The sequence below is a fragment of the Myotis nattereri genome, assembly GCF_964212035.1.
Source record: "Myotis nattereri genome assembly, chromosome: X".
Taxonomy (NCBI): Eukaryota; Metazoa; Chordata; class Mammalia; order Chiroptera; family Vespertilionidae; genus Myotis; species Myotis nattereri.
Genome location: NC_138078.1, coordinates 33,269,217 through 33,293,218, shown reverse-complemented (window position 1 = coordinate 33,293,218; position 24,002 = coordinate 33,269,217). Strand labels below are relative to the sequence as shown.

Genomic DNA, 24,002 nt, shown 5'->3' with positions numbered 1-24,002 from the left:
ATATTATCTTATACTGTATACAAACATAGTTGTTTCAAGGCAAAATTTGCACAATATAAAATTGGTCTAAATCCTGTGACCTTTGAAATTTGATGATTCAAATTTTTGATAATTTCTTAAAATTGTCAGCAATATTTTAAACATTTTGGAATACATATCTAGTAATGAAAAGTCAAGTGACTTGCCCACAGAGAAAGGCTCTCAGAGTATAGGTACTAGTCCCAGATTTTGCCACTTTTGTAGCCTTAGGCCAATGATTTTCAATCTTTTTAATCTCATTGCATGCATAAACTAATTACTAAAATTCTGTGACACACCAAAAATATATATTTTATTTTCTGCCATTCTGACAAAAATACAGGTATAATTTTGATTCATTCACACTGGACGGCTACTGGTGTGTTGGCTGTTGTCATTTTTTATTATTTTATTCTTTATTGATTAAGGTATTACATATGTGTTTATTTGACAATATAAAGGAAAGAGATCAGTGCCCCTGACTAAGTAGTCAGGTATTGCATGTTTTGAAAATTCTTGTGGCACACTGGTTGAAAATGCTGCCACAGGTCAAATGCTTCTCAAACTTGAGAATGTATCAGAATCCTCTGGGGTGCTTGTTGCTGGGCCCTACCCTCAGAGTTTCTCATTCTGTAGGTCTGTTTCCAAGCTCTCACATGATGCTGATGCTGCTTGTAAGTACATGGATCTAGAATCAGGGTACTTAAGATTATGTCTCTATATGCTCTTGATTTTATAAGCTGACACTTTGATACAAACATTCACAGGACATTATTAATGTGCAGAAGAGTAGCACCAAGACCAAAATGAATATCTAAGGAAGACTTTGTAGAAGAGCTAAGTCATAATTTATAGCTAAAGAGTACTCAAAATGTTTTAATTCATCTCAAGCACCTAGAAGGTATGTGACCTTAAGTCAATAACTTTCTCTTTGAGTCTTCATTTGAAACTTTCTAGGGTAACTGTGTCAATTAGATAATATTTAAAAAACACAGAGTGTAGTACAGAGTAGACAATAAATACTTACTCAGAGTAAGGGGGAAAGGTAGTGACTTATACAAATGGCTGAATCTGTGAAACAGTTGTTTAGGTAATCAGAGAAGGTGTTGATTTGTATAAAGAGTAATGAAGGCTTAGCTTTGAAGATGGGAATCATGTGCTGGCAGTAGGATTGTATCTTGTACCATCAATGTAATATCTTAAAATAAGTTATAGTTTATCATGTATTTTTGAGCTCCTTGTCCAAGAGGCTGCATTTGCCATCAAAATACATTACAAAAGAATATATATAGAATTTTTTTACTGATCCTAGAAGGGCTGGTGTGATCTCTTTGATGATTTTCATAAAGTACATTAACTCTAAAAATGAAACATTTGCTATATCTGCATATATAATTGTGCTGTTTCTCCATTAAAAGTACTAGAGTTTTGCTGTGGACCTAAAAAAGCTCTAAATATAGTCTGTTAGAAATACTACAGTATTATAAATGTTTGATTAGGTACACTATCAAAGCAAATAATATATCAACCATACCTTCCTCCAATTCTCTGCAAATGTTCTAACAGGCAGTGATAGAGATCTGCATTTTTGCGGTTTAGATCAGCAAGTAACTCTCCAAAATATTTGGGATCCAATTTTTCAGGGCCATCATCCTGAATTATCACCTGAAGAAAACATCAACCTCAATTATAAAGAATATTAAGTATTTCTAAATTCACAGATGTTTTGATATGAAATGAAAAATGTGAAATAATGATTAATACAAGTAACTAATTACAAAGTCACCTCATGAATCAAGCCACAATTTTTTTTTTTTTGCATCTGGGGTATACATTTTTCAATATGGGATGAATTTAAAGTAAAGCAACATTGTGATAACATTTTAAATTTCATTTCATACAAATCTAATAAATGCAAAACTTGAATAATTTATATAAAAATTCTGGAACATAGATGCTTAAGTAAAGCAGTAAAACAAGTAAATGAAAATCTCTGAATTGTGCATTATCACCACATGGCTTACCCATCTGTCCCATTTTGGAAAAGAAAATGTGAATTACTTGAATTATACTGACTATAGAAGAATTAATTTCATTTGGAATTGCATCTTCTCAGTGAAAGTTTGATTTATTAGTATATCTTAAAGTTAGATTAAATAAACCTTAATGTAATGTGTTTCTATGTATTTCTTTTTAAAATCTTTTTTATATTTTAAAAATTTAAAGTTTAAGCTATTACAAATAGTAGTACATATGTCTCCCTTTTTTCCCCATTGGCCTCTCCCCGGCATTTATTATTTGGATTGAATATCCAATCAATTTGACATTGGAAAGAGTGGCATAGGGCCAAATGTAGAAAATTCTTAGACCCAGGAGACTTTTCAAATCCTAAACAAAAAATACTCTGAGTAATATCCTAAATAAGATCTATTCTAATAACTTCATGTTGTTTGGTCCCAATCTTTTCTACTTTTTTATCTACCTTGCCTCTGATCTCCAAAACAACACTACTTGGATGTTAATAACTTAAGCTGCATTTCAGACCATCTTTGATATTGCATGTGGGACCAAAGGTGCCCTATAAACACACATATTCCTAAGTATATGTATAATAAATATATTTCAAATTTGACCAATGATATTTCCTTTCCAACCCATCTTCTGGATGCAGACCCTAAAAAATCACGCATGCTGAGGCAAATGGAAGAATTGCAAAATAAACAAAGATGAGCTTTCACAATTATGTCTGTGATATTATAATCCATTTATAAAATAGATAAATGAGGGAAAGCCATACTCAATATACAGTATAGTGTGACCATGTTTTTATTACGATATATATTTTTCACATTTTTAAAAGTCTGAATGAATACATTACAATGTTATCTTGTCCATGTACCCTTTCAAGTTGCTTTCTTAGAGAAGGATTGTTTCCTAAACAGAGTAGGCTTCATTACACAGTATATTAAAATGCCATAGACTTAATAAGTTGTATGTATCCAATATAAAACCTTTAAATGCTTACATGACCATAATAATGACCATTATATTTCTCAAAATGTTCTCTGTTCCAGCAATAGTAGATTACACTTTCCAGGGCATACATCACATTATTCTGGCCTCTAGGCTTTACTCACATTTTTGCTACTTTGAATATTCTTCAACAATTGCTGCATATCCAAATCTTACCCATCCTTTGAAACCCATCTCAAGATCTACTACCACCATGAAAACTGAAACTATTCTAGCTAACAAGGTAATTCAATTTAGCTCTTTGTGCTCAATTATCTCAAATTTTTTCATATTATTTTACACATGTAAATCTTATTCTCCCAGCACCCTCTCCCTACCTAAAAAAAATAAGCAAACTTAAGAGTAAAAGAATGAATCATATTTTTGGTATATCCCATAGTATCTAGCACAATACTTATTGAACACCCTATAGCTGCTTATTAAGTACTTGTTAAATTGAAAGAAGTCATCTACCTGGTTAGAAGTGACCCCAGATACTAGCTGATTCTGGAAAAAAAATCTCTCTCTCTCTCTCTCTCTCTCTCTCTCTCTCTCTCTCTCTCTCTCTCTTTTCTTTTTTTTTGCAGGTTTCTCTCTTAAAGCAGCTAACTAGGAATGATTAAGAATAAAAGAAAAGATAAAGAAAAAATGCATAAAAGAGCATAGTCAACACTACCTCAACAATATCATAGTAATCCCTTTTACCCATTTCCCTAAGTTTGGACCAGTAATTATTGCAATTATCCTGAACTCCTTGTAGAGTTGGAAACTGATATTTGGGTTCTACCTAGATTTCTAGATCTTGGCAGACAGATTCTTAGCAACAGGCCCCCACCGGAAACAAAGGTCTAATTAAGCAAATCTGTATTCAGAGTAATCATGAATACTTCTGATTTTATATTTCATTCATCCATTTCTCCCTTATGGACCATCTATATAGTCACCAAACATGAGTCTGCTCTCTATGTTTATGTGTCTGTTGCAATTTTGTTTGGTGGTTGCCAAAAGGAAGGGGCTTGTGGAACTGGGTGGAAAAAAAGAAGAGATAAAGAAGTACTAATTGGTAGTTACAAAAATAGTTATAGGATATAAAGCACAGCATAGGGAATATAGTCAATAATATTGTGATAACTATGTATGGGGCTAGGTGGGTACTGGAAATATCAGGAGAAACATGTTGTAAAGTAAATGATGGTCTAACCAACCAGTATGCTATACACAGGAAACCAATACAAAATAATATTGAAAGTAAACTGTAATTGAAAACAAAATCAAGCCTGGCCAGTGTGGTTCAGTGGTTGAGCATGGTTCAATTCCCAGTTAGGGTACAAGCCCAGGTCGCAGGCTCCATCCCCAGTAGAGGGCATGCAGGGGGCAGCTGATCAGCGATTCTCATCATTGTTTTTTCTGTCTCTCCCTCTCCCTTCCTCTCTCTGAAATCAATAAAAAAAACATTTTTTAAAAGAAAAAAATCAAGCTTAACTAGATAAGAGGAAAATCTAGCTGTCATGTCAATGTCATTCCATTGATCCTTAGGTTATTTCATTGCTGTAGCTGGCCAAATAGATACTATTTTCCTGCCTCACCTCTCTATGTGTGCCCCTTCTAAAACTAAGTTTTCCAAGCAGAAAGATTTTATTTAGCCAAGGATATTCAAGTACTGAGCTCCCTGTTAGAATCTCCAAACAACTGATTTGATATGTTTAGTGTTTTCCACATTTTTTCTAATAGGGGATTGTAATCCCTTCATCATAATGTGAAAATTGTTTCTTTTTTCCTTCAAGTTTGATTCATTTGACATAGTACTTCCATCATTTCAGATTGTCTTGAAATATTTATTTCTTTTTGCGCAAATATTTCCCTAGCATTGCACTTCATACTAGTAGATCTTTCATGTACATAAGACTTCACCCACATGAATCTTAATGCTTTATTAAAATTTTTACTTATGTGATTTGGATGTGGTGGAAAATGTAGGTACCTAAATAGAGAATTACAGAGCTCAGGACAAGGAATGATTTACATTAATTGTGTGTTTCATATTTAGAAAGCAGTGTTAAAAGTTACTAAAGGTATGTGATTTTATTTTGAGAAATGGTATTAATAACTACTGTTTATTAATCTCTTACCATGTGCCAGGCATTGTGCTGTAAACTTTATGTAAATATTAAATGAAGTAATGCAGTCTTGTAACCACTACACAATACTGCCTCCCCCAGATGACCTCTTCTGTTTGTTTTCATTGCAATTCCAAAGGAGTTACTTTGGAATTGCAATCTTCCTAACTGCATTATTTTGGAGGTTAGTTGTTTGATTTTATTAGTGTGAAACTATGCTAAGTATGCCTGAAATTCAAATAATAAATTTGAATCAGCTGGAGAAAGGGTTAGAACATTAGAATTAAAGAATCAGTTCTTTTGGAAAAGACATGTCAAGGTGGAAAAGAAGGGAACACAATTTCACTCCTTTGTGTATATATTCATTCTCAGTTTTGTACAACTTACTATTTACAATAACATTTGAGTACACTCAGTAAAATCCAAAACCCAGTTGGGTTCAAAAGTTTGGAGGAGAGAGGACAGACAGAACTCAGCTTCTAAACTACTGTTAAGTCTTTGACAGGACTATGCTCAACAATAATATGACATTTTCTAACCATGAACGGTGATGTGCCAGTTCACAATTTTTTGCATTTACTAAATCACAAGTCTTTAGAGCTTCTTAGGTTTTTTTGTGTGTTTTTTTTTTGGAAGGTGGTATAGCAAAGGTGAAGATTTATTGAAGAACAAGTACAGACTCCCACGTGGGGAGGGGGAAAGAGTCCCCTTCTTAGTTTTATTTTAACTGTTTGCAGGTGTGTTTGAGATATATTTTTATAATTGGCTCAACATCATGCTCATACATATACATTAACACATTTTTTAATTCTCACAGAGGAATAATGAAAAATTCATAATAAAATAACATGACACCATGAAAATGTAATCTGCAAACTGAGAGTAATAAGAGCCATCCTCTGGTTGCCTTTAAAAAGCCAATATCAGGAGCCTCCCAAGCCAACTTGAGTTTGGGGTCAGAATAATGATAGAAAACTGGGTAGAGGTTTTCTCTCTGTGACAATAGTAAGTTGATAAGATATTTGAGATATGTGCATAGCCCATATCTACTCTCTGCCTAATGAATGAGAGCTATTTTGAATGTCAATTTTGGATAATAGATTTATTTTTTTTATATAAACAGGGAAGGGATACAAACTGTGTTGAAGAATAGTCATTTTCAGATATGCAAAATGTGATATTTCTCAAAAATTACAAAAAGTTAAAGATTCTTTCATTAGTTAACTATTTGACTATAATAATGGCCAAGCAATCCAACATCTTGTCTCTGATTGTAGGTAAAACACACACAAACACACAACTTTGATTAGAATTGCTGCCACAAACACAAGGCAAGGCAACAATGTTAGGTATGAAAGCAGAGATAAATTAGTGATCATTTCTCAGAGAATTTGCAGAAAGGAAGTACTTTGTAAAGGGAAAACTTGGGCATCACCCTCACTATTGCCTTGGAAGTTCTTGTCCTGGTTCCAGTTTTTTTTTTTTTTTTTCTTATTTGTGGTTGATGATATTCTGGGAGTGGAATTTCTTGCAACCATCTACTTTATATTAACTTTGATGTTTAAAGATGATAATTTTGACCAACCATATTTACAAAGTTTAATGGTAGTGATAATAGAGCCCTGCAGATAGTAGGCACAGAATAGATAAGAGTTTTGGCTGAGCTATCTAAATATTCTTGCCTGCTCCTTCCCCTCAAACTTAATGGCACACATTTGTGAGAAATGTTGCTCAGGATTAGGGAGAGTTTGTAAGCAAGATTCAGTCACAAACCAGTAGTATAGGGTGTTGGCTTAATTAAATTTATGACCACTAGGTAACTGGCTTAAGTGTGTGCATTTTTCACCTATTTAGAAAGGTTGCTCAGCAGACTATAAAGCGCTTAAAATGCCATGTTATAGAAAAGATATCATACATAAATGTCTAATCCTCTTAAAGATCATAGACATGTTAAGTAACAAAGTTTGTTCTGCTTAGACCTTAGTGGGTAGTAACTTTTTGTTACATAAAAACAAAAAACATCAGGATTAATAAAAGATTTACAAAGTATAGATTATTAGCCCCCCAAAGCTCATAATGATATGGCAACATTTTATTTTATTTATTTATTTTTAAATTTATCTTTATTGTTGAAAGGATTGTAGATGTCCCCTTTTTCCCCACTGACCCTCTCCATCCTGCGCACGCCCCTCCCAGGCTTTCACCACACTATGATATGATAAGATTTTAGATAAATAAGGTTACTTCTTCATTTATTTTGCTTTGGTTTGGGACAGTTAATAACTGTTAGACTGATTGAGATCACAGTTAATTGAGTAGACATTAAATTAAATACATTTTAGGTACAATGTCTTTTGGCTAATAGGGTAAAAAAATAGTAAGAAGAAATTTTGTACCACAAGAAGAAATCTTGGCTAGAGAAAATGTCAGAATTTTAGGTTCTGAAAATTTTCACTGCTATTTTAATCTCTATAGATATTTCAGTAAAACTATGTTGCATTATACAGTACATGGTACATAGATTTTCAACAAATGTCACTGAATTGAATGTACTGTATAACGATCACAATTCTAAAATGAAGACTTTACTCCTAACAACAGCTCTGTAATTAAAATAAAACCCTAATTTAATTTTCTATATGAGCAAACCTAGGCAGCAAACCACTGAAGTGAAAAAAAAGAATGGAAATTGGAGCCAAAAGTGTAGTTCCCACTTCCTAGTTTTAGATTAATTATATTGCTTAAACTTTCTGAACTTCCGTTTTCTCAACTGGAAAATGTAGGTAACTTAATACCTACTTTTTTTCCTTTTGGTAAAATGTTAAACCATCATATAAATAATGGTCTTATTTAATTTAAGGCATATGGACAATTTGCTATTGGAATAAAGATAGAAGGATATTTAAAAGATTGGTATCAGTCTATGAGGGCTGAGGATGTAGTAGAAATTAAAAAAAAAATGAGGGTAATGAAGAACCATGAGGACAGAGTGTGGGAAATACCACTGATATATATGAGTGGTGAAGTTCTCATAGATAATTACAGATCAGGGGTCATCGGGAAATGGAGAAGATTGTAAGCCTGCCAATGAAACTATGAAAGGATAGGGAGAGTGGCTAGAAGGTCAGTAGATAATGGTAATACAAGTCAAGAGGGCTCGTGTATATGGATTGCAGGGTTTTAAACAGAGAAGATGATTGATCAACAAAAACCAGAACACTTAAATGTATAAAATTGCCTTGAGAAAAGAATTAGCAGAAGACACATAGAAAACCAAACAAATAAAAAATAGGAAAATATTAATATCAGCAAAAATAGTTATACTAATAAAAGAAGCAAAACAGTACACAAATTGGTTCAGCAACAAACAATACTTTCATGTCAATAGTAGCATAAACACTGAGTACTGATTTAGACAAAACTTGGGATTTATAGAACTGAATTCTATGTATCAGAATTATTAAGAGATAATATACAACTTCAATAAATCAAGAAATAGCAGCATAAGTATATGCATACTATTTAGGTGTATGGAGGTAAGTACCAGAAGAAAAAGCTAAGAGTTGAAAGTGATTGCCTCTGGGGGATCAGGTGTGCATGAAGAAGGTTGGAACAGGGAATTGCTGTTTCTTATATATCTTTTATTATTTGACCTTTTAAGCATTACAGGCATTACTCTAATTAAAAAAAATAAAAAAATATTTTAAAGAGCTAATAAATAGCAATTCGTGTTTGCCATAAAACAAGAGTTCAAAGGAGCACCAGAGCAGGAGGTAGGGGGACACAGATAAGGGTCGTGTTTGGAAAAGATGGGCTCAACACAGATATGAATTAAATTTTTGAAAACAATAGCAGGGGACAGAGGTCTGAATAAAAGACATTCATTTTCAATAATGCGGGTGAAGAAGGCAGTTAATATGGAGGGGGATATGAGTCACGTGTTAATAAGTAAGGAAGCTGCTGAGTTCATAGAGCTAAAAGGCCCAGAGATTCCATCATTAGTGAAGGACTTATGTTAAATAAGCATTGTGGAAAGCTGCCTGGGTACTTTCCGGAAAAAAACACCTGACACTAAGATCTATGCTGTCTTTATATTGACAAAAATTGAATTTTCAAATGAAAAACATCCAAGTTGGAGTATTTTCCTTTGGCAATAGCACTATCCAAGTAACAAGGATTGTTCTTTTTGTATCCTCCCATGACTCTTAAAGGTTTTTTGGAAGCCTTGAGCCAAGTGGAAAAGAATTGCACATACAATATACATAATTATTTGAGTTTTTCTAATAACCACCACCTGTATGACAACTTGTAAAATGAGTTCAGCTGAGTTTCCCCCTGTCACTAACATATGTGAAATTATCTATTTCTTGCTAATGGCAGGGAAATGATCACAGTGTGTTATTCTTAATGTCTCCAGGAAAGACATGTGATTAGTGATGTTTTGAATTTGAAACCAAAATTGTGATACTTCTAGGGAAAACCATGAAAAACATACATAGATTCGTTTTCTAAAAAATATTTTGAAACCAAGTTTTTCCACATTTTATTTTCAAAAATATTTGAGTATATTTTGCTTTGTGGAAAGCATTTTAGTTTCATTTAAAAATATCATTACAATGAGAAACTATTAATACAATTTCATATATTTATGCTTGGAAAGATTTGTGGCATGGTGTTCAGGGAGGGAGAAGATAGAAAATTGGACATTCATTTGAGCAACTACTTTGTGCTTGACACTAAGCTAGGTACTTTAGATATTTTATCTCATTGAACTGTATTGTAGATACACTACACATTAAGTATGATTCTACCTCTTTTATAGATGGGGAAACTGAGGTTCAGTTCAGTTAAGTCAGTTACTTCAGTTAAATCAAACACCTCAGATCATACAGCGCAGGCTTTTATAAGCCTAAATAATTGAATTTAAAGTCTATATTTTTCCCACCTTATTATGCTACCTCCACTTACAATTGAACTCTAAACACAAACTAAAAATGGGCCAACCTTTAGTTTTAAAAAGGCCCAACTTGCCCTGACTAGTTTGGCTCAGTGGATGGAGCATCAGCCTGTGGACTGAAGGGTCCCAGGTTCGATTCTGGTCAAGGGCATGTACCTTGGTTGCGGGCACATCCCCAGTAGGGGGTGTGCAGCTGATTGGTGTTTCTCTCTCATCAATTATTCTACCTGTCTATCCCTCTCCCTTCCTCTCTGTAAAAAATCAATAAAATATGTATATTTTTAAAAAGCCCAACTTACTTCTGCTCTATTACTCTTTAAAGAGACTTCTGCCAGGTGGAAGAGACATATAAACACCAAGGAACCTAGGTGAGACAACTCACTCCCTGTCATCCCTTGTCCATGGGATTTGCACAGTCAGGTTACTCTTCACTCTGACCAAGAATGGATCCAATCCTATGTAACCCCATACAAGTAGAATTACCACATCTAAGATTCCCAGGGCACTGTTCTATTTTCAGCAGCACTTCAACTTTATCATCAGAAGCTATTGAAAAACTAGAAAAATGTTATATATACAAAAAAGCCACCAGCATTTGACAAATATCAAACTGAAGTATGAATAATAGAATAGAAAGTAATATATTAGTTACCCAACTCTACCCATTTTTTTAAATAGACAATATCTGGTCTGGTCAAATATATTATTAGTTGTACTGAGCTAATGAAAGAATATAGCATCACCATTGCCACTAGTCAAGATTCTTAATCCTAGCATGTTATTCCCATCTCTGATAATTGCCCCTCACTCCCTACCTACTGTTATGACACTTTCATCTGATCACTGTGAGAATAAAATTAATCAGTATGCCAATCTGTCTTGTACAAAGCTGCTAGGATTAACCTCCTAAAGCACACCTATCAGTATTTTCCTACTTAATAACCTTCACTCACTCTGCACTGCCTACCAAATAAAGTTCAACATTTTAAACTTAACATTTGAGCCTCATGATCTAGTACTCCTCATTCTGTAACATTTGAGCCTCATGATCTAGTACTCCTCATTCTGTCTTCCTTTCCATACAAACCAAACCACTAACTGTAGACCTATTCCTGAAGCCCAAAATGTAAATTCCCAAACCTATAACTTTTTTCAGGTAATTCCCTCTTAGGATGTCAACTCTATGCCACACCATAATACCACATATAAAAATTGGCTCACTCTTCAAAGCCCAGTTCAATTCCTGCCTCCTCGACAAAGCTTTCCTTGACCTTCCAGCTGAAATTAATTTCTTCTCTCTTCTGTTCTCAAAGCACATTACTTGTTCCTCTGTTATGACAGAAGACACTTAGTGTTGTGTTATGTTTTAAGTCTGTCATTTCCATATTAGATAGTAAACACTTATAAGAAATGTGACAATGCTTTACCCACTTTAGTATTTTTCATAGGACCTGGCATGAAGATTTAATGTTTATAAATAATAATTGCTACTAAAAACTAAGAACTACTATTTTGTTAAGTACTTTCCAATAGCACTCAACTATGGTAAGTGCTTAGCATACAAAACATAATTTATTCTTAGAATAGCCTGTAAGAAATGAGTGGTGTAAAATCTTTATTTTAAAATGAAGAAACTGAAGCAAATTACAAGATTTAACTATATTTCAAGTGACTTAATCTAATAAGATGGTTCAGAGAAAATATCATTCTAAGGCTTTATAGATTGAAAATGGTAGATTTTTAAATTATTTGTGGTTCTTTCTGACAAATACAGATAAAGTGCATATTTCAAATTCACAGCCCTTAGAAGTAATATCATGTATATTTAATATAAATCAATCAAATTCTTATGTGGACAGGTTCCTTTATTTTTTCTTCTTTTGTCTTTTACTAAGAGTTGCCTATGAAAGGGTCAATTTGAGCATGTTATTCTTTACTAGAAAAAACATCTGAAAACATACAAATGATGTTGATTATTCATTGTTCCTGTTGTTAACTTTACCAAGATACAAGAAAATCTTTTTTCCTTTAACACTTGCATAACAGATGTTTACAAGATTCCAAAGTTTTCAGAACATAAATTAGTCACTGGCAATTATATCACAAGAGATTAATGCTTAGCAACTAAATTTTAGTTTATATTTTGTTTATGTAATATACAATAAATTATATACATTTTAACTTGACTTAATATACCATATTTTCAAAGAAGACATATAGGAAGTAATTACCAGCCTGTGAAATGAGACCATTATAATAATCTTCAATAGCATCATTTGCAAATCACTGTTCATTTAAGTACCATATCTCATGAAAGTATTTAATGTTTAAAAATACTTAATGGTTTTACAACCATTAGACCCAATTTAGACCTGAGGATCAGCTATAAATCAGGAATTTATTAATCAATTCATGATTCCTTCATAGATTTAGTTCATTAATAGACCTGAAATATTTTGTGTTCTGAGAGGAAAAGGAAATTTAGTTTTTAAAATACTGTAACAAATTACAAATCCTAGTTACATAACTCTTCAATATTTTGATAAAAATTTAATATGGGTACTTGTACAGAGTGAGAAGTGTTTAAGGGTATTATTTCAATTTTGTAAGGTATCAGTTAATTGAACTTACCTGTTCATGTATATGGCTTGATTCACCATGGCAAAGGTCATTTCCAATGCTTGTAGATGTTGAGTCACCTCCTGTGATAGTTTGGATTTGCTGGCTAGAATGGGATTGTTGACAATGAGGAGAGTGGATGATCTGGGGCTGTTGGACAATGTGATGATGGCACTGAACCTGAGGATAGAATTCCTAAAACACATACCAAAAAGAGTCATTGAGAATAAAAATTACTGATCAAGAAAAATCCAACTGAAACTATTTTTAAAATTTTCTTTCACAAGATATTTGAAGCCCTAGGATTTGTAGCTTTACTAAGTGATTTTTTCTGTTTCTTTTCTTTTCTTTTTTAAATTTTATTGAATCTATTGAGGTAACATTGGTTAATACAATTATATAGGTTTTAGGTATACAATTCTATAATACATCATCTGTATATTGTGTGTTCACCATCCTAAGTCAAGTCTCCTTCTGTAGCCACTTATCCCTCCATTAAACCTTCAACCTCTCCCTCCCCCCTCCCCCACTTCTCTCTGGCAATCACCATACTGCTGTCTGTGTCTATGAGATTGTTGTGTTTTTTTTTTGTATAATCCCTTCACCTTTATCACTCAGCTCCCCAACACTCCTCCCCTTTGTGCCTATGGATCTGTTTCTATTTTGTTTACTTACATCAATTTTAAAGTATTCCATTGGGGGAAATTTTATTGAATTCTATTTTTATTTGATCAAGTGGCTGTGACCATCCAAATACTTACCTAAATGGGTCAGGGACTTGAATGTTCTGATTAAATTAATATTCCACTAATAGTTATCACTAAAACTATAATGAATATTAATATTAAATCCTCTTTTTTGATGATTCAATAGATACTTCAGCACCTAATTACCTAATAATACTATAATTCTGAAGCTGTAGATGAATTATAAAATTAGAAAATAATATAATGTAGTGATTTTCAATGTTAGGAATCACAGTGGAGGTGGAGAAAGTTCTTATGCTTATGAAAACCGAGTATGAATTAAGAAAAAATATTCAAAAACAGTGACTAAAAATTCAGATCCAGAAAATATGTATTCTAAGTCTGATTTTATCACTTACTGTGTGATCTTGAGAAACTGCATATGCAATCTTTATTAGCCTCAGTTTCCTCCTTTGTAAAAGTGGAAACAATATGTGTCGCATTGGGTTGTTATGAAGAATAAATGAACTAATGGATGATTATCTTAAAATTACACAACTAATCAGTGGCAAAATTGGTACTGGAGCTCATGATTTCTATATCAGAGTTCTTTTAGAACATTAAGCTAGATTTTTACTGCCATTAATATGTTCTGTAACTTGTTTTTTAATTAAATCTTTGCTATCTGCTTGTTCATTTGTCATAGAGGTTTTTTCCTTCTCATAAGTATAGAGCACAGAATAAAAAAGATATTTGGTTATTTCAGTTTGAGGGCTTTCAGGTTTATTTGAATTTCCTGCACTTTTTTTTGTTAATGTTCTACTTTGATAACAGGCACCTGAAAGCCAATTTTCAAAGAAAAAAATAATAATTTTTGACTTAGAGTAATATATTCATGCACATACAATTAACTGCAAAAGTATAAGTTGAGTGCCCTATTTTCTTTGACTGTGGAAAGCTGACTTGTATTAATAAAACACTTCAGATCTTCAGTTTTTGTATGAAACAATTTTAAACTATGTTAAATGGAAAAAGCAAGATGCGTAAGAATCAATATAGTATGCTCCCTTTGTATAACATTTTTAAAAATGTACATATATGTATATTTACAAATATATATGATGGCTTTGAAATGCACAGAGCAAAACACTTTTAAGAGTGACTGCCTGAGAAGATGAACTGAGGGACAAGAGAATCAGGATAGATAGGCTATTTATTCACTGTATGCATTTTTATTCTCTTTTTATACTTTTTTGTGCCTCTTAATACATTTTATGCCTTTATGTTTTTAGCTATGTGTATTAATTATCATTTCATGTATAGAAAAAGTATTTTGAAAGAAAGAAAAATATTTAAAGAAACACATTTTACAAACAGAAACTGAATTTGGTAGACATATAGATAATAAAGATCATAGAATCAGTTCATAGAATCATTTTCTATAGGCTCGTTTTCAATATGACTTACTTTACAAACATACAAGCACTAAGATCTCTACAGTTTAGAAGTCTGGCTGTATACTAATCAGGAACTCTTACACAAATTCAGGGGGTAAATGTATTATCTGTTCTTTAATGTTACAAAATGCCTTCATACATTGGATTAGGATAAAGTCAGTGAAAGTCTGAACTCTGAGAAAACTTTCACACAGTGGGAAGCTCATACACTACTGAAATAGAATTTCTCCTGAAAAAATATAATGTATTTCTTCAAAAAACAAGTTAGGAAACACTTTGAAAGGACATATCAATAAAGAATAGTAAAGAAATCAAAACTAATTTCTCACTCATCTTCCTTTATTAAAGTATCCATTGCCTCTTGAATAGAATGGGAATAGTCTCTCCATCTGGGGTGCTTTGTGGTTTCCCTGAACCTATTTGGCCTCGTACCCACTCACTGGAACCACTGAAGTCTTAGCAGGTACTCAGTTTTCAGTTCTCACACATGACTACTAAAATTGTTGTTCCAAAGCAAGATATTCATATATTACTCATACTTTTGAAGCATACTATAAGCTGAGTTTTTAACCTGCAAGAGATCAAACACTTTTGATTTATCATATATTTTGTCTTCATTGATAGAGAAAAAATATAGAGTACAATTCATATGAATTGGATAATATCTTGCAACTGGTACCATTTTAACAGCCTTCTAATGCAAAGACCTCTTTCTTGGACAGGTCCCATTGCCTAAGAGCTAATCTTATTTGAATTAGTCTCATGTCATACTAAACAGGTTTGTACAGATTCTGGCTTTATCCAGATTATCTCACTGTATTTCTATCACTGAGGAAATTCAACTACAACAAAGCAGTTGTAGTTTATCCTATATGAATGGCTCCTTTTACCTTGGGAAATCTCCATGGTAGTTCCAAAACTCCCAAATCAGTTAAGTCATTCATGAGAAAAGTGGAAATAGAAATGTAAATATATAAGTTAATAGTAAGTAGTGGCAGTGTTCTCTTAAAGGGGTTCTTCTTTAATTAATCCAGATGCAAAGCAATAATAATGTACAGGGTGTTCAATACTTTCCTCTAGGGACAAAAATTTAGAAAATGTTTATTTATTCTCTTTGAAACAAGAAGTTGGAAGCAGCATGAAATGATGTGCCTCAACCATTCCTTGCTGTTGAAAATGTGCTAAACTTATTATTTTGGCAGTTCAGCTCGATAAAGGAAAAATGATATAATTTGATAGCTTGAGGAAAGTGCCCATTGAAGAACTGACATAGTTGATGAAATTTTTCTATTTGGAATCATAATGTTCAGAAATATTTTGCTTGTTCTTTGGAAGATATGTGTACTGTACCCTTCAGACTACATCCAGTTTTACAAGCAGCCCAGAATCTTAAAGATTTGGATGCCTATAAATATGAGTTTACCCCATTTATTTTTTATTGGGCAACATCTAAGTAATATACATTAGTTTCTATAAATATGGTAACAACTGCCCATAAATGCTCAGAAAAATAATTTTCTCATACCAAGAAAATTACAAAGGAAAATTTAGTATATTTTAATCTTTCATTCCTATATGAAAAAATATGTTGTGATTGAAATTCATTCAGTATTATTTAACTGCCTATTTTTTGGCTGAATTGTGCCCCTTGCTCCCCCTAAAAGAAATGCTAAAGTCTTAATCCCCAGTACCTCAGAATGTGACCTTATTAAGAAACAGAGGTATAATCAAGTTAAAGTGAAGTCATTAGGATAAGTCCTACTTCAACATGACTAGTGCCTCATATGAAGGGACAGACTTGCACAAAGGGAAAAGGATATGAAGATGCCGCTTAAGGGTCGAGGATTAAAGTTATGCATCTATAAGTGTAGGGACCCTTACCTCCAGAAACTAGAAGATAGGCATGGAAGAGTTTCTTCTCTAAAGTTTTCAAAGGGAGCATGGCCCTGCCGACACTGAGATACCCTAACTCTAACCTTCAGAACTGTGATAAAATAAATTTCTGTTGTTTTCAGCCATCCAGAGTTTGGTAGTTTGTTACAGCAACCCTAAGAAATTAACACACTGTCTAGTTCAAGAATGTCCAGGAGATAAGTCTCAGGCTTTGTGTGGGCTGGGCATGCTTGAATCCACCAAACAGGCCATGTGGAAACCTCTGCAGGTTACAGTAACAACTCTGCTTTGAAGGACTGGGCCTTCAGAGCTGCAGTTTTGTACCCTGTACTTCAAGCATGTCATACTCCAAGGCTAACACGGGCTAAGTAAACAAGGTTTAAGTTTACGGTATGTGGGCTGCAGAAAAACAAAAGTTTCAATTTTCATAGAAACGTAGGTTTATTTTGATAGAGACATGCTGAATACAAAGGGCTGAAATAAGTGAGTCATTGTTAACATAAAATAATAGAACATTTAAATAAAAATTAATATTTTTTCTTGAACATTAACTTACCAGACACTGAATAACTGCACAAATTAATAAGCAGAATGCAAAAAACCTATTTTTCTTGTTCTACGAAAGTGAAATATTTCCTGTTGTGCACACCAAACAAGTCAGTCCAAGACTGTAGATGTGACAATTGGCTGCTAAAATATTCTCTGTTAGTATTAGTGGAGAGAAATGATGTCCCTGCGAGTAAAGCATGTAAAGGAAATGAATGCAACATGATTATAGTAATCATTAGTGAATGTTGTAGTCAGTTATTAATAATTATGTGTAACAGGAGATTATAAAAATTAAGTTACAAAATTTTTATTAAAACGTTTCTTACATACCATTATATTGGCTGGGCTGCAAAAATATTCGTTGTGGGCTGCATGTGGCCCACAGACTGTGAGTTTGACATGCTTGCTGTACTTATTAAGTTCAATGGAATTTTAAAAGTGTGACTTGAAGCTTTCGTTTTCTAGAACTTTTATAGTATACAATATTTTTCATATATAGTAATTTAACATTTTATGTTAAATGAATTAAAATAAAATTATAATGTTTAAAATTATGATTTTTGTGAGACCAGTTTAAAAGAAACATACAAAGCATGGGATATTTATATTATGTTCAGATTCTACCATTAATTGTCTATGTGAATTGACATATCTTTACTTCAGTTTCCCATTCAGTATAACAGGGACAATAATATTTCACATGAGGAAATGGATATGAAAGTGTTAAGGATGATATGAAGTGCTGCAGACATACTAAGATAGTATTATGACTCAGAGGTCTTGTCTAGCACTTGACATTTGAATGTCATTTAAGCTCTACTAAAGTATTCATAATTCAAAAGTATATACTTACAAAATAAGCCTTAAAACAAATTTTACATACCTGATCCATATTTAGTTTCTCCACTTTTCTTATTGTTTTTTCATAAATAACATTGTTTCCTGGGAAGAAATGGCCTCCTCTTAGGAATGGAGACAGTGGTTCCTATAAAGACAGTAAAAACTGTTGTGCTTTGAAAGGTACCTTTTCAGGGAAACATTAACTTAAGTAAATATCCAGTCTTTAATAAACTCTGAGGTAGTGGTAGACTATAGGAGGAGATTATTTCAATAAAGTCTGAGAGATGTAAAGAAATAGTAATAACGATAGCCTATTTTCTCAAACAGAAAATCTGGATCTCTCCTACTACATTTAACGAGGCCTAACACAGTGTTTTGGGGAAATTATAAAAGGGTGGAAAAGAGAATTTGTTTCTGTTCCTAAGGCAAGGTATAGTTTTCTCAGAGTTTTCACTGAAGTAGACAGGCATGAGGTCAATCTCATTTAAATTTGGTTCTCTGGCAGGTTTTGCTCCCTGTAAAAGTATTATTAGAGAAATGCAAAATAAACATAATTCATCACCACTGAGCCATAAAGTAGGTAGAACTATATTACATAATTTCTTTTCCTGGAACTCAATCTGGGTACCCTTGAAGTGTACAGTTCTTATTTGAGATGATAATCAAAGCTAAGGCTCTCAGTACAATATGTTTTGAATACTGAGAACAGAGTAAAGGTTTTAAGAGCCACTGTATCTCCATATAATCAACTAAATTGATGTAGTATTATCTTAGAAGATGTCAGCCAGTGAAATAAAGGCTGGTGACATGTTCAAGATATGAAAGAAACCAGGAAAGAGCTATTAAAATTATATCTGGAGTCTAAAATAAATGTAATGTGCACTATATATATATTCCTTTCCCTTCTTTTGGTTTTCATGAGTCTTTAACTTGTAGATGGGGAGTTGGAGTTGTTTTGTTACAAACCAAAAATTTCATTGATCTGTTTTGGGACACAGGAACAGTTTAGAAAGGAATTGGCCAAGGTTGTTACTAGTTAACATATTTAAGACCATTTCAAAATCAACAAAAGGTTCTAGCATTTTTGCAGTCTTCTATTGTAATATAGTTTAGAATAATAGAACTAAAACACTGGTTGTTGAGAACACAAGACACTTTTGAACACAAAGCTATATACTTCTTATATTCATGTTTGAATAAAGAGTGCTTGAACTAAATGACCTGGGCTACTTTGGTTGAAAAGCATATAAGTAATTAAAATTGACTAGCTGATGAGTTACTAAATGTAAAGATGGATATATTTAGATAAATTCCCCTAGAAGCTATTTTATACTTGTTTGTTTTTGAAAAAACAACAACACCTTTTGGGTAGTTATTTGCAATCATTGTAGCATGTTTAAGAGGTTACTATGCTCAATATACTTTGCTCAGTGTTATAAAGCATGAATCATACTTAGATTATTACCAGGAGCATTAAATGTTGATCAGAATTTATCAAACTATAACCAGCAGCCTATTTTTGTGATGTCTTCAAGCTAAGAATGATATTTAGATTTTTAAAGGCCTGTAAATAAAAGGAAGGACTGAGACCCTATGTGGCCAGAAAAACCTAAAATATTTACTATATGGCCCTTAACAGAAAAGTTTTTCTAATCTCTGGTCTAGATAATATATGAACATAAATATCTATAATACAAGGTAGAAAGTCGTAAGTGTAAAAGGTACAGAGAAATAACTTATGGGATGGAATTCAGGAGACAAAATGGAATTTCATTTAGCAATGGTTAGTACATTACTTGGATCAGATGGCATTTGAGAGAAGGTTAAGTTATGCTTTGGATATGAAGAAATGGAAGAAATAGTATTCTAAGTGAAGAAAACAAAATAAGTCAAGGCACCAACATTGGAAAAGTGTAAGTTGTATGTAGGGAGCATACTTGGCAGATGGGGCTTGGTTCTGCAAGTAGTAAGAAGTGAGAAGCTTAGGTGTGCGGTGAACTTTGGGAAGAGTAATTGGAGAAAGGAAAGGGTACATATGAGGAGAACAGTTAGCAGATTATCCTAAATCATTAAGGACAGTACTTTTCTAAGATGACTCTGAGATCTTGAACATGAGGAATATATGATATGATCAGTGATGACAAAAACAACAACAACAACAACACAAAAAAAGTTGAGACATTTTGAGTTTCATATGTTCCCAAGAATCCAGGTTTGATTCATGGTTTTGTTTCTCATAGCACTTAATAAGGTATATAGTACATAGTAAACAGTTAAGCATGTGTTAAATTATTGCAAAGAACTAGCAAAGAGACTCTTACAAAAATGTGAAGATGGGCATTCAGATATAGATGTCCAGCACACAGTTGAAAACATGTCTGGAACTGAATAAGGATCTTATAGCTACAGTTTTGGATTTCAGAATATGCTTATAAGTTCTAGTAAAAGCATGCCATTGTTGAAAAGGTAAGTGGAGATCAAACACAGAACTAGACAAGTCTTAAGGAGTATGAGAATCAGAAAAGAAAAATGTCATAAAATCAAGAGAAGAGAATGCACTATACAGACCATGTATCATAGAAATGTACACCTGAAACCTATATAATCTTATTAACTAATGTCATCTCAACAAATTTAATATACAACTAAAAAAGGAAACAGTGGGAAGGTGAATGAAGGTATAAAAGATTCAGAAACTCAACAGGTGAGAATTGCAAAGTGGATTGAATTTGGACTAAAATTAGTGGCAGCAAGTGTAATGGGAAAAATTATGGAGTCATAAAACCTGTATGCATTCCTGTATATACTACATACTTGCTGTGGAAACTTGGGCAAGTAATTTTCCTTCTCTGAGGCTCATAGGGATAATAATGCAGGGAACTTTATATCAAGCAAAATAATATATTTTAAAGAACCTTTCATCCATAATTCTAATATACAAATGACATAGTTTTTAATATTATCCTATATAATAAAAGCCTAATATGCTAAGTGTCTGGTCATCCAGTCAGCTGTTCAACCAATAAAAGCATAATATGCTAAGGCAGCTCAACCACTTGCTATGACATGCACTGACGACCAGGGGACAGACAGTTGACCAGTTGACCAGCCACTATGACATGCACTGACCACTAGGAGGCAGATGCTCTGACCAGTAGGTTAGCTTGCTGCTGGGCTCCAGCCAATCAGGACTGAGCAAGATGGGGCCAGACATGCCTTGGAGCCCTCCCGTGGTCTCTTCCAGCTGGCCAACCTCTTGCATCTCTCCCTGGCCCCAATTGTGCACTGGTGGAGTCCCTTGGCCTGGCCTGCGCCCTCTCGCAATCCAGGACCCCTTGGGGGATGTCGAAGAGCCGGTTTTGACCCAGTCCCTCAGGCCAGGCTGAGGGACTCCACTGGTGCACAAATTCGTGCACCTGGCCTCTAGTAGTAATATAATATTTAAAATCCATACTGATTTAAAATAATTTATGAGACTCTTGTTAAAACTTTTCTAGGATACCAAGTTAAAAAATATACTAAAGTAGACGTATTGAGTACAGGGACTTTATCCATCCTGAATACCACATAGCAAATGAACAGATGATTGGATGAGAAGGGATGAGCTGAACCTTTATCTTAAGGATATATGCATCTTCTAAGAGGCAAAAAACAAATATAGCAAAAATAATGAAATGTTCTATGTGAATTAAAGTTTACTGTACTAGTAAATGTTGAACCATTATTATTTTTAAGAAGAAAAAAGGTTTAGGTGGTGACAGTGTTCATTCTCTCTGAAATCAGTGTTGGCATTATTATTTTAAATGACTTATTGAAAAAAAAATACTTTCAAATTTGGAGGACTATTATTTTCCCCAAATTGAAAAGAAGGTAAAACCAAATGATACTATGAACACATCATTCTGAGTGAAACAGGTTAGCAAAATAAATTTAAAGTCACAGGTTTCTCATAAATGTGCTACTGGACAGTTTTACTGTTTTGTCAGCTTATTTTTTTCTATCTGTACATTTGAATTGGAGCCAGATCCACCCTAAAAATTAGTAGGTGTTTTCAAAGATGCCTGATCTTATAATTATAATTGTTACTTTTAGGACCTCTGGCAATAGTTCTCACATCTAACAAAGTCCATAATCCCCAACTCCTACTTTACTGTTCCAATGTCATGAAACCTTGCTGGAGAGAGAAAAAAAAAAAAGATTGGCTGATTAAGCTCAATACAAATTCATCTAAATTTAAGAGACCCTCCTAACCTTCATGGTCATACTTGTATTTCTCAAATTATCTATAATTATGGTTAAAATATTTTAATTTTCCTCAATCCTCTATGCTCATGATCCCTCATTTTCCTTTTACTTATTGAGAAAACCAAGATAATCTCTCCAATGAGATTCACTCATTTTCCTCTCATTATAGAGAAAGACATACTCCTCTTCCCCCCCTCCCTCAAACTCACGTCTCTATCTGTACCTGGAATCCTATCTTCTCATGATTCTTCTAGAATCTTATCCCAGTCGTCCCCATTTAGTCTTTAGTCTTCCTTATGAACTGGTTCTTTCCCTCTGTCTACAAATCTCTCATAATTCTGTTTTCTTCTTTAGCTACTATCTCCTCTCTTCTTCCTATGACCAATACCTTTTGTGGAATAATAATCCTCACCTACTTCTTCCCCTGCTTCTTGATCTATTCACCCATTAACTTATTGCATCTAGATTTTGCCTCCACGTGTATACCAAAAATGCTCTCTCAAATATCACCACTGCTTTCTTAATGGTCAAACTCTATTCTTAAGCATCCTCCTCCTTGGCCTTTTTGTCACTTTAGACAGATGATCACCTCCTTTCTGAACTTGTTTCAGTTACTCTGTGTTCACACTCCCTCTGTGGCAGATCCCCTGTTTGTGTAAATGGTTCCTTCCTTCTATTCCCTCAAAGTAGGAATTTCTCAAGGTTATAACCTCAACCCTCTCCATTACCACTTAGTTATCTCACCCATTCCCACAGTCACAATAATAATAATTTTAAGAGGAATAACTACCATAGTCTCTATCTCAAATGGGACCTTTCTACAAGTCATTTTTAACTGTCTGTTGAGCGTCTTCTGTTCCATTCCCCTCAAATGCCACTGGTTCAAATATCAAATCTTCCCCTTTCCCAAACCAGCTTCTTCTCCCCTAACTTCTTCATCTTTTTAATTGGCTACCATACTCCCAGTATCTAAAATTGAAAAGCTTATGATCATGTTTGACTGTTATTCTTTTAACCCCATATCCAATATAAGTCATCAAATCTTGTCAAAACTACTCCCAGAATAATTGTGAAAAAGATAACGAGTGATAGATTTGGAGAAAAACAAAACAAAACAAAACAAAACAAAAACACACAAAAAACTGAGCAAGTTATACTTATTTAAGCTTTAGTTCCCTCATTAGCAAAATAATACTAATAACAGTGTTAATTGTAAAAATGCCTTAAATACCACAATAAATCCTTCCCTGATCCCCCCTAAATAAATGTTATCTCCAACCTTTAAACTTCAATAAGACTTCATCAGTATTTCTTTCATGCATCTATCATGCACCTCACCATGTATATTACATAGATGTTTGTGGCTATATCTTATTTCCCTTCCTGAGAACAATTGTAAGCTACATTGGTTTGGGAACCATGTCTTATTTCCCTTTTTTATCTGAAGGCTGTACAGTACCCTCCCCACAGGAGGATCTCCACACTGGAAAATTAATGAAACTGAGTAATATCAACAGGACTCTGACTACTTAAAGCAACAAATACTTCTCTGATTTCTGGGTCAAGTTATATATCATAATGTATAAATACTTTGACTAAAATAACAATA

General features: G+C 33.4%; 1 protein-coding gene across 1 annotated transcript in view; it reads right to left on the bottom strand.

The window, feature by feature from the left end:
- POF1B (POF1B actin binding protein) overlaps window positions 1–24,002 on the bottom strand; it is a gene marked incomplete at both ends in the record, with an annotated part of 70,663 nt that overhangs the window by 25,573 nt on the left and 21,088 nt on the right. The window contains 3 exons of the mRNA XM_081115459.1: window positions 1,553–1,683; window positions 12,736–12,918; window positions 18,192–18,293. Coding sequence (XP_080971585.1) covers window positions 1,553–1,683; window positions 12,736–12,918; window positions 18,192–18,293 — 416 coding nt within the window. The remainder of the gene's footprint in view (window positions 1–1,552; window positions 1,684–12,735; window positions 12,919–18,191; window positions 18,294–24,002) is intronic.